The sequence below is a fragment of the Podarcis vaucheri genome, assembly GCF_965113315.1.
Source record: "Podarcis vaucheri genome assembly, chromosome: 6".
NCBI lineage: Eukaryota > Metazoa > Chordata > Lepidosauria > Squamata > Lacertidae > Podarcis > Podarcis vaucheri.
In genome coordinates, this window is record NC_138764.1 from 40363329 (window position 1) to 40379757 (window position 16429).

Here is a 16429-nt window from a genome sequence, read left to right on the forward strand (position 1 = left end):
TTTACTTAAAATTATCTGTAAATAATAATAATAATAATAATAATAATAATAATAATAAGCACTCTCCCAAAGTGATGACTTGAATTTTCAAGGGTAGATTCCTACTTCAGGAATTTTGTTTTACAAATACAAGACTCTGCATTCCCCTGTATATAGTGTGGCTTGTCAAACATTGTTCTTATACTCAGCTCTAGCTAACACTGCTAACTCCATTCTTTCTCTTGGAGAAACATGGGCTGTCAAAGTCAAGAGTTCATAACCTGAAAGTAATCTATCTATGCTTGAAGCCTGAGCTTCTTCTTTCTGCAAGTTTTGGCTCCTTGTGAATACTTCTACATGATTTCCCCCTTCTTTCATTTTTATATATGCTCCTTCTAAATATCAGCTAATCTGAAAGCTCCTTATCTGCCACATCAGTTTCTTTACATGCCTTCCACTTTTATTTCTTGTTGGCATCGTTTGCAATTGTATCTTCAACATATCACCTTTAAGAAATGCCCATCCATCTTGAACTCAAGTATTTCTAACCATGGGATCTCTCACCCACTAGAAATTGTCAGCTAGGCAATGGAGGAATTTGTTGGACCTTACATTGTTAGCAGTTTGCATTCCAGTGGATACCAGGGTTGTCAAAGCACCCAATGACTGCTATATATCTCCTTTTTGAATGTTTGGTAATCTGCTGTAGGAAGGCATCATCTAAGTCTTTAGTCTGGCTTGGAGCTCTATAGCAGTTTTTACCCAAATGCCTTCCATGCCCCAAGTCAAAGGTGTACACATCATTTACATATAATGTTTGGTCTATTCCTTTTGAATAGGTGATAGCCCTCAGTTATTACATTCCACTCACAAGTCTTATCACATCAGGTTTCAGTAAACCCTAGCCAGTTATTTGCTATCTTAATAGTTGAAGTTCATCTTGTTTGTTTCCCATTCTCTGTGCATAGTATAGTATTGAGACAACTGAACCACGAGGCACTCCCTCCAGCTGCTTCTTGTTTCTTTCCTGCATTTTAGCAGTTTCCTGTACATCAGTTAAGTATCCTCAATATTTGGTTCCCTGTGTCCTCTGATTAGCTCCCTCCCCCTCAGAATTCAGTTTAAAGCAAACTTAATTCTTGCCAGCCACTGTGAGGTACAATCCATCTCTTGTAAGCAGTGCTCCATGGAAGTGGGGACCATGGTCAAAGAAACCAAATCTTTCCCAATGATACCATTTGCACAGCCTGTTTTTATCTTCCAGTATTTTCTTCCTGGGCCATGACCTTCAACAGGAAGGAGTGGTGAAATAACCACATGTGCCCCCAGGGTTCTTCAACTTCCTACTCAGAATCTCACAGTCCCTTGCAATATGTTGAAGGCTGTCTGGCAGTATCATTTCTACTCACATATGGCTCAGCCCCCAGTTCATTTTTTTCAGTAGTCAGAAGCAGCTGCATGCAAGATAGACAATTCCCCTCAATATTACCAAGGTCATAGAGTGGTCTGTTCCTCTATGGCACCTGGAGGACCTGGAACTTGATGGTATGCACTAGGGTTCAGTACTGCAATCCTTCCCCCCCCTCTCTCCCCACCCCATGCTGTAAGACTAGGGAATCATACAGCAAGACTTACTTGATCCCTACAGATTCTGAAGTTAAGCTCAAATAGAAAGAGAAATTTCAAATCACCCCAAGGCACGGCTCCTGTGTATTATGGTTTTCAGTGCTGAGCAATTTAAAATAACCTGACCCCTTGATGGCAGCCTAACTCTATTTTTAGTGCCTGTGATGTGAAAGGATTTCATCATTTGAACTACTGGTGTATGGCAGTGTGCAATAGGTCAAGTAATTCTCGGCAATTCCTTTGAAGAAGTGATTTGACTTTGAGCATTTGTGAGGTGAAAGGACAAATAACACTGAAAATGAAATCCTCTTTATTCATCAGCCAGGTATAATCCCACAAAAACAAAATGTGCAAGTATCAACATACAGAACTATTAGTGCCATTCAGTCTGATTTGAAAGAATTTCATATTGTCCAGTGCATCTCAAAAGAAACCGGCACCTTTTATTCATGTTGAGTCAGGACCAATACTAGATCCACATAGAATTCGTTGGACTCAATCACTGAACCATGCAGTCTGCTTACCACACCTCAAAACTTACATGAAGTTGGTTGACGAGGTGGAAACTTCCTCTGTGTTCACCTGCCTTCCCTCAGCTGCTACTTAGTTATACACCAACCCTGTATTTACAAAGGTCTGGGCTCTGCTATGCCCAGAGAAGGATGCAGTCGGCCTTTGTTGGTTTCATTACTGCCCCCATGTCGGCCTGTATAGCTTGTCATCATCATAACAATGATTTCTGTAAAACGCTTATATAAATTTGAAAAAAAAACAAACTAAGCAATTGCTCGCAGATCATGTGCAAAAACAACACACCAACACCTGCACGTTAGTGGCTCAGCTTGCTTAGAACACCTTTTGGTCAGGTAGGCTGAGGGCAGCACAAGGCCAGACTGCTGTGATACTATGGAAAGTGAGTTGCTAGAAATACGAAAAGACTAAAAACAATGACTGAGAGATGGAAAGTCCCTAAACTGGTCCTCTGCATTTCTCTTTATTTGTGTGTGTAATGCCGCATACTGTAATTTTGGGCACCCGCCTCTGCTAGAGCTTCACATAAAGATGTGCTTGCTGTCAAATGGCTTGATGCTGGAACAGAGCCCCAGAGTAAAAAAAGAAATAAATAAAGCACATAGCTTCCAGATCAAATATTAATTACATGCTAGATAGAATCATCTTATATTTCAAAGAGAAAATGTATAAACAAGAAGCTGGGCCTTAAACCAGCAGCAGTATATAAATCCTCAGTTTTGGAGGGATTATGAAAGATAAATAACCATATCATTGTGAAATAGAAAAATACTGGATTGCATTAAAAAACCTCCACTAAGTAAGTAACTGTTAAATGTCACTATGAAAACCCAGCGGCAACGTGCCTTAAAAACATAAAGAATTAAACATCTCTTGAATTATTCTTATTATACCACAGGTTTCTTCATCCTTTTCCTCCTCTTTTTAACAAATCACATACACATATGTGAGGCTGATGGACAGAAGTTAAAATGTTCAATTTAGATACAACTGGATACCAAATGTCCATTTTAGGTACTCCTTTGCAATAACTTCCTGAATATTGTAGCAGTTTTTATCCGCAAACCCTGTTAACCTTTCTTTTTTCCAGGTTGGCTTACTCTGATACAATGTTCAGTTCCCCTGAAGCCTGATACAGTAAGTGATTGTGATTACAACTTTGTGCGTTCATTCATTAGAATACCATTTTAATCTTAGCATGAGTTATAGGAAGTGATTCTGGTTTCCAGTCTGGCTGAAAAAAGTGAATATTGAATGTCCGGGCCCAATTCTCAAACACTCGTTTTTCTGTGATAAAACGATGATGACTGCCCTTTCTTCCCCGTTCATGTGAAATGTACATTGTACATTCATCAGGTCCCACAGGTTCGTAATAATGATAAGGTACTGAAGGATGATTAGGAACCCTGCAGAAGGAAAGAGAAAAAAGATTGAAAGCCCAGGTGTACAATTGAAAAGAGATGCTATCATTAATAAACTGACAGGTTCAAAATCCTCCTCCTTCTTTTGGTCCCAGCTCATGCTGAATTTTGAATATTTTTTAAAAATAGTATTTTAAGCAGTGTTTAAATTATTTTTCTGAATCTTACTAAAACATTGCTACTCTAAAAGAAGGCAGCTGAGTGTGCTGGGAGAATTCACCACATTGTTACATTGAGCATGTGAAAGCTTGATGCTTGAAATAGGTATATGTTTAGCTTAGATTTTGAGAAAGAACCTGCAGAGGCATTCAAAGGAACAGGCTGCCAAATGGAAAGCAGACTCCAGCCCTTTGATTCTGCAATTCAAACGCATGAAAGTCCTTCCAGCATGGCACATAGGATAAAAGCACATTTCACTGTAGCCCTAGCTGTGGGATGTCAATAGCCATTGTCATGTGATTTTTAATGGGAATGGAAGTTGTTTACAAAGAAAATTTAATTTAGCAGTAGTCATTTTATTATTTTTGTATGTGAACATTAAAACAGCTAATTACTGTCCTAGGAAGAAAAAGAAACATAACCTCCATCCCATGCTATCCTGTGGGGTGTGTATAACTTAGGGCACAGCATTTAGAATATCTGCCCAAATAATTTTAGCCATGAATTGGTTCAAATGCATTTTCTCTCTGTGTCAGCTGTAGGTTCTTGGAAGAAAAGTGCCTGCATTTAATTCCAGCACCATTTCAACAAAGAAGAAATAGTGAGTGACCTGTACTTGTTTGCTTTTGTCTCTGTGTTTTAAGACTGTGACTTTGGTACAGTTTTCTCCACCTTACCGAAGTCGTGTCCAATTTAAGCAAACCAAAACAAGACAACACAAAAACCAATCTGGCAGAATAAAATGTACAAGTGACCACAACAGAAGATTTGCTGGGCACCAGTTCCATATCTATCCTGCTACACACAGCAACTAAATGAGCTGCCTGCAGAGCAATGATTCTGGCCTGCTTTCCCTTTACAAAGGCTTCCTAAAATTGAATTAGTCATCTTTTAACATACAGGGGCACAGAATCCTTGGGAAGTTAGACTTCAGCATTTGGGCTGTTATGTTTTAAGCCAGGCACCCCCAACCTGCGCCCTCCAGATGTTTTGGCCTACAACTCCCATGATCCCTAGCTAACAGGACCAGTGGTTAGGGATGATGGGAATTGTAGTCCAAAACATCTGGAGGCCCAAAGGTTGGGGATGCCTGTTTTAAGCTATGTTGTCAATGCAATACTGGAGGTGCTATTTGTAATTTTTGCTATAAACATACAAATTATGTACTGGATGATAAATCTGGCAGTCAGAAGGGGACACATTGCCTAAACAAAAGTACTGCATTACAACATTTCTGTTCTGTTGGGGAAAATGTGACTTTTTCCACCTCCTTCCTTACAAAAATCCTCTAAACCAGGATGAGGGACTAAACACCTTGCAATTATTAAAATAAGGAAGGGTGTTAAACTCAGATGTGAAGGTTTATAGAAAGTTTTGGGTCATTGTTTAGAAGGACTGCATGTTTGTGGAAACTCTGCTAGAGTTTTATCAGTCTGTTTTGAGAAGCTAGGGAAATGACTGATTCTGCAATAAGAAACTGAGGACTGGTAATGTATTAAATCTCTGTTTTGTGTCTTGTTTGCAAGTGAGAAAAGATCCTTTCATTCACCATTTCGGCACCACAGGTGCATCTTGTGGCTGTTGCATGCTAGGCAGTGGGAAGGATACATACCGTATTTTTCGCCCTATAGGACGCACCGGCCCATAGGACGCACCTAGATTTTTTGGGGGGGAAATAATGGGGGAAAATTATTTCCCCCCCCCCCAGGCGCGGGGCTGGGGCGGGAGAAGCCCGAGCTTCCCCCGACCCCAGCCCCAGAATGGGAGCCAGAGTGGCTCCCAGAGCTTGCGGGGCTGGGGGTGGGGGAAGCCCGAGCTTCCCCCAGCCCCCAGAAAGGGTCCCAGAGCGATGGCGAAGGTGAGCGCACCTTTGCCATCACTACCGGAGCTTGCGGGACTGGGGGTGGGGGAAGCCGGAGCTTCCCCCGACCCCAGCCCCCCAACAGGTCGGAGAGTGATGGCGAAGGTGCGCGCACCTTCAGCATCGCTCTGGGACCTTGCGCGGCTGGGGGGTTAGCTTCCTGAAGCCTGGAGAGCGAGAGGGGTCGGTGCGCACCGACCCCTCTCGCTCTCCAGGCTTCAGCGAACACCTGCATTCGCCCCATAGGACGCACACACATTTCCCCTTCATTTTTGGAGGGGAAAGGTGCGTCCTATAGGGCGAAAAATACAGTATTTTTTCAGGATTCTGTCAGGACTGGTCCATGTATTTGGAGTGTTCTCTGTGCGGTTCATGTCAACCACCCACAGGAATACATTTGCACAGAGAACATAGGAAGCAGCCTTCTACAGAGTCAGATCATACGCTCATTTAGCTTGCTATTGACTGGCAGTGGCTCTCCTAGTTTTTTCTCAAATCTGACTGGAAATGGTGATAATTGAATCTGGGGCCTTATGCATGCAAACTGTGTTCCATCACTGAAAATGTTACATGACTCTGCCTCCTGGAAGCTTTTTCTGTAATCAGGGCACTACATTTTTCAGCCGTCTTGGTCATGGTAGTTGCTTCCTCGAGGCCAGAGTTGGCATGTCAGCTTCTACACAGATGCATGCTGGGTTCTCAGAGGCACCACATTCCCTGCTGGGACATGCCACAAGGAGAAAAACTTAAAATATATTAGCCAGTTATACATGCCCCTGGATTTGGAGTGGGTAACAGCTAATAACAGTGATTTCTATGTTCTGCGTCCACTGTGGGAGGCAATATGCCAGTTGCAGAGAAGCATAAGTTTAGGAGAATGTTGTGGTGCTCAGGCTGTGCTTTTGTTGGCCACTGAGAGACTAGACAGCTGGACTACATGAGCCGCTGGCCTGATCCTGCAAGGCTCCTCTTTGTGTTCTTGTGCATTGCCATCTATTGTAGGTTTCAAGGCAAGTGGGAGTGTAGCAGTTAAAAATATCTACAGTTGGATTCTTTTTTTGCAGTGTAACATGCACCAGTACTGCACACATAAAAAAGGAATTCAGTTAACAGCACATGCAAAATAGACACAAAAGGCAATATTTATAAAGCTATACTGCTTTGATCTGTTATTACATAACACTTTAACTGTGCAAAGCAGTTCCTCATTTTGTTACTCGGCCACTCTCAGTATCATGTGTATTCTTAACATTGCTGCTTTCCATTTAGATTAGTGTTTTTAATTCATTCTGTCTAGCTTTCCATTACACAACAGTGGCATTAATTTTATACAAATATTAAAAATTGCTTTTCTGAATGTATGAGCGTTTTATAACTTACACAAATCCGCTGGAAAAATGTATGACAAGAACTTTATCTACAAAAGCCATACTTTGGAGTGAAAATGGGTATATATGCATTTAATTATTTTAAAACGTGTCAAAAATAGGTTGTGGATTAAATTAATGTAAGATTTTCATTTTAGTTTAACACGACAAAAAATTCATTATATGAAAAGGTAAAATAATAATAATGCCCTAGTTTGATGCCATAAATGTGGATATAGATATTCTGCTCCAGAAAGCTTGAATTGTGGTTCTGTGCATGGATCACCCTTTGGATGTGATCTCCAGTAGACAAGAGAGTTCTTTGCACATTTGTGAAGCTGTATGTGTGCAATTCATTTCTAGCAAGAAGATGTGCAGTGCTGTGTCACATGAATGGCGCTAAGCAAGTACAGTGGTGCCTCGCAAGACGAAATTAATTCGTTCCGCAAGTCTCTTCGTCTTGCGAGTTTTTCGTCTTGCGATGCACGGTTTCCCATAGGAATGCATTGAAAATCAATTAATGCGTTCCTAGGAAAACCGCCTTCAGACCAGGTCCGGGGACAGTCTGTCCCCCGACCTCTTCTGAAGGCTGGGGGGGACGGGGGGCAAGGGCTTTTCTTCCCACCCCCAGCATTTTAAAAAACCCCGGGACAGCGGAGGACTTCTCCGCTGTCCAGGCGATCTTAAAATGCTGGCGGGCGGCATTTTAAAATCGCCCCGGGACAGCGGAGGCTCCTCCGCTGTCCGGGGCAATTAAAAAGCCCCTGGGAAGGCAGGTAGGGGGGGACAAAGACTTTCGCCCCCCGCCCAGCTTCGGAGCAGCGTTCCGAACCCGGGCGGCGGGGGCAGGTGTTCCCGCCCCACCGCCCGGCTTCGGAGGAGGTCCGAGGACAGTGGGGAAGACGCGCTGCGCTTCCCCGCTGTCCCGGATATTTCCCTATGGGCTGTCGTCTTGCGAAGCGCCTCCAAAACGGAAAACCCTTTCGTCTAGCGGGTTTTCCGTCTTGCGAGGCGTTCGTCTTGCGAGGTACCACTGTAGTTTGCCCTGTCAACTCTTCTATTACTAATATCCTATTCAGGAGGGCTACTGGAATTACTGTCACCCATCCATCCATATCTAGCTGGTAATCTGCAACCAGATCCTATAAGGAAGGGCAAAAGTAGGTATTTTAAGAAATACAAAACCACCACTTTGTTGTCCTCTCTATCCTGGCATTTGTGCTGTATGCAAAATCACTGCACTGGTGGGAACAGCACTATGAGGTCACATCATCTGCACATTATAAAAAAAAAAACACAGAGTGATAGCGGTTTTGTGTTTCTTGTAATTTCTAGCTCAACTAAGAATTACATGTGGGATGATGGAGAAAAAGCAGCTAAGAACAATGTTTGAGATGGAAGTAGCATGTGGATATCCTACAACAAAGGCATAAGCAAGTGATCATCTAGATAAACAGAAACAACTTTCACTATTTTATGCTTCTACAGTGCTAGTTAGTGGAAATGGCCCTACTAGGAGATCTCGTCTGTACCACTGATTCACCCTCATTCATCTGAAAATACAGAACATTATGTAGACTGGGATCTCTAATGTCTCTTGGGCCAGATGATTATTACTCCAGTCCCAAACACCTTCAAACTGAGTTTGGATAACTTTTAATGATTTTATCTCTCCAGTGTGAATAACCCAGATTAAGAATGATGTTCTAATTCCCACACTTTGCAATTAAATTTTCATGCTAGCAAATGAAATGCATGAGCAATTTATATGAGGAAGTTGATAGTCATCCTCATTTATTAATATATTATAGCAGATGCTGTTTTACTGCTCTGTGATACTGGACATTAATCAGTGCATTGTCAGAGTTAACGTGCTTATTAATATCAAGGCTGGGAGATGTTTATAAGGGGCTGATTGTAAAATGCACTTTAGTTCCCTAAAATGGCATCAGACAATAGCCAGATCTTCCATCAATAGTGCACAGAAATATAGCAGTGTTTACAGCAGCAGTGATGGGGAGAAGAAAAGGCAACTCAAGTGTCTCTTCCATTCAGCTGTCAGAACTTGCACAATGTTATTGCACTACTTCTGGGAGGAAGCAATCATGTTGCCTCAGTGGAGAAAATAAACCCTGAATCTTTATCATTAAACCACAAGTATACATTACAGACAAGCATACTAGTAAAAGATTTAGGATTTTATTTGTCTCTGCCTCTCCCAACCCAACAGCTTCTCATTTATTTCATTCGCTAAGAGGGCAGGTAGAGGCATTCTCAGTGACTCTGGCCTCTGGAAGACAGTTCCAGAGCTGAGTATAACCAAAACTTTGAGAAGCATCTTAAGATACGTTTATTTAATCTGTCCCTGGCAATCAAGGTTAAGTCAGTGGAGAATGAGAGTGATAATGTTGTCACCTTTGGGGTGACGTAGGGAATAGAAGTAAATGAAATATTTTATTTTAACATAATTCCTACCCAACAGAGCATCCTGAATGTTGATTATTCAGCAAGATCTGTTAAGGCTCAGCTCACATCAAATTCCTTCATGCCTTTGGCAGATATGAGACAGAAGCCACATCTCTTCCACTCGCAGAGGTTTGAGGGTGGGAATGGTGTGAGGTAGACTTCTCAAAATTTCTCTCTGCATGAATCAATCTCCCCAACCCCTGAATTGTTCCCTGGACACATGAAGTATCTAAAGGGCACAGCACTCCAAGTGAAGAGGTCATATGCAACTGAATTCCCACTTTTTGTAAACGTCTGTGCACACACACACACACTATTCACTCTGCTTCTTCACTAAGAAAAAAATGTTTGCAAAATCTTTAAAATTAATATTTCCCAGTGCTTTCCTCCTCTCCCCCCACCCCAAGATTAATTTCATGCCAGTTACAGCATTACGTTTAGCTGATAAATATTCAGAGCCTAAAAGAAACTAACAAGATGTGGATTAATTCTCTCTCACAGTACAAACAAAAACTTAATATTTTATGCTGTGTAATTAAATGCTGTTTGTTGTTTTCAGAACCCAATCATGGGACTACTAATTAACAGCCTCAAGAAAATCATACACGTTTTATGGATAGTATAAAATAGACTCATATATTTATCCATAACACTGAATTTTGCAAGCTAATCATAAATCCAGATTAAAATTTACCTGCAGAAATCTGGTGACACCATGCCATAGACGTCTATCCTGTCACATAGTTCTAATGCGATGCTCATTGTAAACCAACCAGTGCTCAGCCAAGTGTTTGACTTCTTCCTAAAAGCAAAAACAATAAAGATCCTAGGCTGACAAATAACACTTGTGACAGATATCCACGATACGGCAGGTTTTTAAAGTTATATATTAAAAGGTTATAAACATTGGGGCAGCCACATTCTTTATATATACTCCCCCACCATGCAATAAACTTATGTCCTAGTTGCGAACAACTGTATTTAGAAATTGCATTTTTCACGATAATACTGCAAAGAGAAGTATTTACCTTAGCGTTTTGTTGAATAATAGTCACCTTAAAACCCTGTATTTGCATTATTCCTGCTGATTAACAGGAAGGAACAATCTTCATAACTTCACCTAGTTAATCTAAGAATTACTGGATGTACATACACATTTTAAGTCAGGGTGCAATATACAGATCCTGCAACATAACAATCCCATTGCACTGAAGCGATGTTTCAAGGTAACTTGAGGCATTATGCTTAAGTAACATAATAAACAATTCTGCTGCTGTGCAATGATGTTATTCACCATGCTACTAATGCTACTAATGAAGCAACTATGTGGACAATGTTGCAACTGATACTTAAAACTGACAGCAGCAAATGGTACTAGAAAAGATAAGGAGCCCTACTCTACTTGACTAGCACAGGATGTCATTGTAGCAATATGGCTACATAATTCAAGCAATCACAGCTGTACTGATCTTATGAGCCAGGATATTATCTTCCATGATGAGCTCCATTTGTAACAGGGTCTTGAGAAAGTGTCCCACCTGTGTCAAACTCCCTAATCACCTTATGAGCAGCAAACATTTTCTTGGCTGTTGAACTGTGATTGCAATATGTTTGAGAACCAGTTCCACATAAACCTTATCAAAGCAAAAATGGTGGAAAAGAGCCACCTTGCATGTGACAAATGCAAATCTTTGTTGTATTTGATGGCTTCTCCTTCCCTGTGATAAGTGCAGATACTCCTTAATTTGTTATTCCTATCAACTCTCAAGTGTATGTGTTTAAGACCGTGATGGTAAAACAAAATTTTAGCCCAAAACGTTTAAGCATTCTGAACATGCTTAATCCACTACGTTAGGGTTTTGTTTTCATGGCTACCAAATATCCTGTAGTTCTCACCAGGAAATCTCAGTGCCTCTGCTTTCAGAATAATGAATCAGGTGTGCTGTAATAACCTATCAGGGACGCGGGTGGCGCTGTGGGCTAAAGCCTCAACGCCTAGGGCTTGCCGATCGAAAGGTCGGCGGTTCGAATCCCCGCGGCGGGGTGCGCTCCCGCTGCTCGGTCCCAGCGCCTGCCCACCTAGCAGTTCGAAAGCACCCCCGGGGGCAAGTAGATAAATAGGTACCGCTTACCAGCGGGAAGGTAAACGGCGTTCCGTGTGCGGCTCTGGCTCGCCAGAGCAGCGTTGTCACGCTGGCCACGTGACCCGGAAGTGTCCCCGGACAGCGCTGGCCCCCGGCCAATAGATGTGAGATGGGCGCACAAACCCCAGAGTCTGTCAAGACTGGCCCGTTCGGGCAGGGGTACCTTTACCTAATAACCTATCAAGATCAAGCTTTCACACTTCCTCTCAAAAAGGATACACTTATTCATAAGATTCTTCCCAGAACAGATAGCATATTAATTGAATGACTAATTTCCTAGCTTACAGAGCATCTACAAACTGTGAGGATTTTAAACTAGTGATTGAAGTTCTCAAGGGGAAGTAAAATATGCCAAATTTTCTTACTGAAAGGAGTCCAAGGACCGATGTAAATGATTAGTGCTACTTCAAATGTAAGAAATCAGTATTATATCTGAACTCTTTGTATCCATGTGAAAACACGACAGGGATGTGAGTCCTTGGACTCTGAGTTGTCTTGGATCTAGTTATCATTGAAGTGCTAAGCTTGTGACTCAGATGTACTACCTTGGAGTGCAGGCGGGGGGGGGGGGAGGAGAGAGCAATCATGTTAGTCCCTATCTGCAATTTAACTTGGTATATCTCAGACAGAGGCTTGCTTCCTCAGAAGGAAGTAGGCTCAGGTTAGTAGTCTGTCTGTCTCACAGGCATCATTTATATTATATTCCCTACTCCTGAAATATAGCATGAGGTGACTTTCATCATAAAACCCTGCATATGGAAAACTAACCAGGAAGAAAGCTAAGGTGAAGTGTTCCATAAGAAGACAACTCCTCATCAACCTTTTGAGCTAGTTAGAAGCAGCACTTACTTGAAAAGGTGGGTTTCAATGAGCTATTCTTCTTTTATTTTTTTTAAAAAACCAGAAGAGCTAAAGAACTACTGCTAAACAGGCTTTTTAGTCAACAAAGACAGCTGAGAATAACTATTTTCCAGCTTAGCATCACTATATAATGGGTTAGGTTATAGACATTGTATATATTCCTCTAGATGTATGCACGATTGGGCCAACATACCTCTATTACTGAAGAGCAAGGTTTCATTTGCCATCTGTTGACTATTTGTTTAACCCCTGATACTGACAAGCCTAAACCTGTTCTGACGAATTCCCTATAGCATGCAACCAACCAACCAAACAAACCAGATTGTATCTTCTTATCACTTTCAGAGCCAAGACTCCTCTAAAAATGACTCCATCAACATGAACATGGCAAACGCTGCTGCCATGACTGTGCCACTGCCACTCCAAACCCACCCGGTGCCTTACATCAGGCATGTCCAACAGGTAGATCATGATCTACTGGTAGATCATGGGGTGTTCCTGGTAGATCTTTGGCCCCTCAGTGATCTCCCCCCCCCCCAAAGGGAGGAGGGAACAACTGTGGCTTCCTGAAATAAGCTCAACAACTTTGGTCCATCAATGACAATGGGTAGATCACTGCCATTTTTTTTATTTTGTTAGTATTGGGAGTTGGATGTCCCTGCCTTACATAATACTGCTGGTCACACCACTGGGCCCATCTAGAAGAGTATTGTCTACCCTGACTGTCAGTGTTTCTCCACGGTTTCAACAAAAGTTCTTTCCACATCTACCTGGAGATGCCAGGAATTAAACCACCTGGACCTTTATTTTGTGCTACACAATGGAATGTGAATCTTCTATCTCAGGTGACCTCATGCAGCTGTTCCCCACACATTTCTAGTTAACACAGAAACACCTTATTAAACCATAGGGTGATAAGGATCTGAACAAGACCTTTAAAATGTGTGAGGGTCTGTGATGTTCTAGATTAATTCAACCAAAAACCAGAACCATAAACCATAACACTTCTTAAATGTATGTTAGCCTGGATTCAGAAAAGTGATGTGCAAACATTCTTCTGCATGTGATTTGTCCATGCTGCATTACGGCAATTATCTACAAAGAGGTATGCTGAGCAGAGTGTAAAAAACAACAGCATATCTGAGTAGAATAACTGTCTTATTATTCTGCTTGTTACTTATGGCAGAATTCATAATTTCACTAGCTAGAAAAAAGCATTATTAGCTACAGTGGGCTCTTACAAAAGGAAGGGCAGGTGATGATTATTAATAAATCTTAATGGAAAATAATGGGTGAAAAGTCCAACAAGATAAAGAATGTAAATCTGGAAGGACCAGTTTTAAAATTGGTTTTATAGCATAAAAAACGAAGTAAAGGTTACACTGCTTTGTGTTTCTTTCAGAAAGAACTGAAAAAGGGTTCTTACAAAAGACTGTCTCCTGCTTTTACACCTACTACGTTGTAAAGAAAGAAAATGAAGACATGACATGTGCTTATTGAGGAAATCATATACTCTTTTATGTGATGAAGTAACACACTGTCCTGATAATTCTGTGGAGCATACTAAATTACAATTAAAGGCCTTTCTGCTCTATCAAAATCTCATTTATAATCTCTATGGAAATGCTCTTCCTGCAGTTATTTCATTTATGCTTCTTTTATCTAATTACTGTAATATTGGTTCTGAATCATATTTTCTTAATGGACTTTTATTCAATTATAAACTTATTCTCAAGTACAGTTAGTTTGTAATAGAAAAGTATATTGTTCTTCAGCCTGTCATTTGCTGTCCCATTTAATGGCTGTTATTTTCTAAATGTTTTTAACAGGGCATAATGCACCAGTCTTTTCAATCACAGTTCTAAAGATTATTATAGAAACTGAGGTGTCAGCTATTGTACCTATGCAGTCTGATATTTACAATTTATTGTGGCAACCTGGTGCTTGTTAAAACCTTTCCAAAATTAACCTATATTAATTAGGGTAGTATGTCACTCACACAGCAAACTATGGCAAGTTCTTAAAGAAATGGGAGTGCCTGATCACCTCATCTGTCTCCTGCGAAATCTCTATGTGGGACAAGAAGCTACAGTTAGAACTGGATATGGAACAACTGATTGGTTCCAAATTGGGAAAGGAGTACGGCAAGGCTGTATATTGTCTCCCTGCTTATTTAACTTATATGCAGAATTGATCATGCGAAAGGCTGGGCTGGATGAATCCCAAGCCGGAATTAAGATTGCCGGAAGAAATATCAACAACCTCAGATATGCAGATGACACAACCTTGATGGCAGAAAGTGAAGAGGAATTAAAGAACCTTTTAATGAGAGTGAAAGAGGAGAGCGCAAAATATGGTCTGAAGCTCAACATCAAAAAAACGAAGATCATGGCCACTGGGCCCATCACCTCCTGGCAAATAGATGGGGAAGAAATGGAGGCAGTGAGAGATTTTACTTTCTTGGGCTCCATGATCAGTGCAGATGGTGACAGCAGTCACGAAATTAAAAGACGCCTGCTCCTTGGGAGAAAGGTGATGGCAAGCCTAGACAACATCTTAAAAAGCAGAGACATCACCTTGCCAACAAAGGTCCGTATAGTAAAAGCCATGGTTTTCCCAGTAGTGATGTATGGAAGTGAGAGCTGGACCATAAAGAAGGCTGATCGCCGAAGAATTGATGCTTTTGAATTATGGTGCTGGAGGAGACTCTTGAGAGTCCCATGGACTGCAAGAAGATCAAACCTCTCCATTCTGAAGGAAATCAGCCCTGAGTGCTCACTGGAAGGACAGATCGTGAAGCTGAGGCTCCAATACTTTGGCCACCTCATGAGAAGAGAGGACTCCCTGGAAAAGACCCTGATGTTGGGAAAGATGGAGGGCACAAGGAGAAGGGGACGACAGAGGACGAGATGGTTGGATGGTGTTCTTGAAGCTACTAGCATGAGTTTGATCAAACTGCGGGAGGCAGTGGAGGACAGAAGTGCCTGGCGTGCTCTGGTCCATGGGGTCACGAAGAGTCGGACACGACTAAACGACTAAACAACAACAACAATGTCACTCACAGTAGCTTTTCTTCTCCCAATTTCCTTTTAACTCAACCTTTCTTTATTAGGCAGTAATTCTAGAGTCCTAGTTTCAATATAGTTAAGTCTTGTCATGTGTATGTCAACTCCAGCTCAAATTCAGACTTTCTTAGTTGAAGGAACACATTTTGGATACTTCTACATCTAGGTTCAGGTGTGGTTTGGGGACTGAAATAGCCTTGGTGTTTACTTATGCCAGGAGGTGTACAAGGGGATTGCATCCCTGTTGGTTCTGCTGGACCACTTGGTAGCATTAAACATTTAGTTGCTCACAGTATACTAGTATGGGAATATAGGGCAATGGTCCTAAATGGTTAGAATTTCCCGGAACATGGTGCTGAAAGAGTATTACTTTAGTCCCTTGTTCTGTGAGATCCTTTGGGGCTCAGTTTTACCCCTTGCACTTTTAAAATCTACGTGAAGCCCCTAGCTGGGGTCATTTGGGGTTGCGTGCTATTAAGATGCTAATGTGTTGCCCTGCTTTATCTCTCATTTTCAACTGAAGCCAAGGGAGCTAGGCAGCCATTGCCTGAACACAGTGATAGACTGGATGTAGACTAAAAGCTGAGGCTCAATCCAGGCAGACAGAGGTACTAATGGTCAGGAAGCTTTCTGCATAGCATGTTTTAGGCTGACTTTGAATATGCTAGTTTGCTCTGAAATGGGCTTTTTGGATACAATATTGAAGGCGTTCGCCTATCCACCTGAGGTCAAACACTAACAGACCCTTTATGCCAACTAAGTTTGCCTCCTGGCCAACACTTAAGACAGGAATAACCAGCTGCACAGATATAAGATGGGGGGAACCTGGCTTGCCAGTAGAACATGTGAAAAGGACCAAGCAGACCACAAGCTTAAGGAATGTGATGCAGCAGCAGCAGAAAGAAAGCTAATGCTATTTTAGGCAGCATCAACAGAAGTATAGTGGAAG

At 41.6% G+C, this 16429-nt stretch overlaps 1 protein-coding gene and 1 long non-coding RNA gene across 4 annotated transcripts in view; one reads left to right on the forward strand and one right to left on the reverse strand.

Moving 5' to 3' along the window:
- Positions 1-1898: 1898 nt before the first annotated feature.
- ST6GALNAC5 (ST6 N-acetylgalactosaminide alpha-2,6-sialyltransferase 5) overlaps positions 1899-16429 on the reverse strand; it is a 415010-nt gene continuing 400479 nt past the window's right edge. For 2 of the 3 annotated variants that reach the window (XM_082227296.1, XM_082227295.1), the window contains exons 5-6: positions 10105-10212; positions 1899-3542 (exon numbers count right to left, since the gene is read on the reverse strand). In XM_082227296.1, coding sequence (XP_082083422.1) covers positions 3311-3542; positions 10105-10212 — 340 coding nt within the window. In that variant the 3' untranslated portion in view covers positions 1899-3310. The remainder of the gene's footprint in view (positions 3543-10104; positions 10213-16429) is intronic. The other variant, XR_014220874.1, reaches the window with a different exon arrangement.
- On the forward strand, positions 3135-14027 carry LOC309534857. Its single transcript, XR_014220894.1, has 4 exons — positions 3135-3273; positions 4253-4317; positions 8280-8381; positions 13822-14027. It is a non-coding gene; the product is annotated as an uncharacterized lncRNA (long non-coding RNA).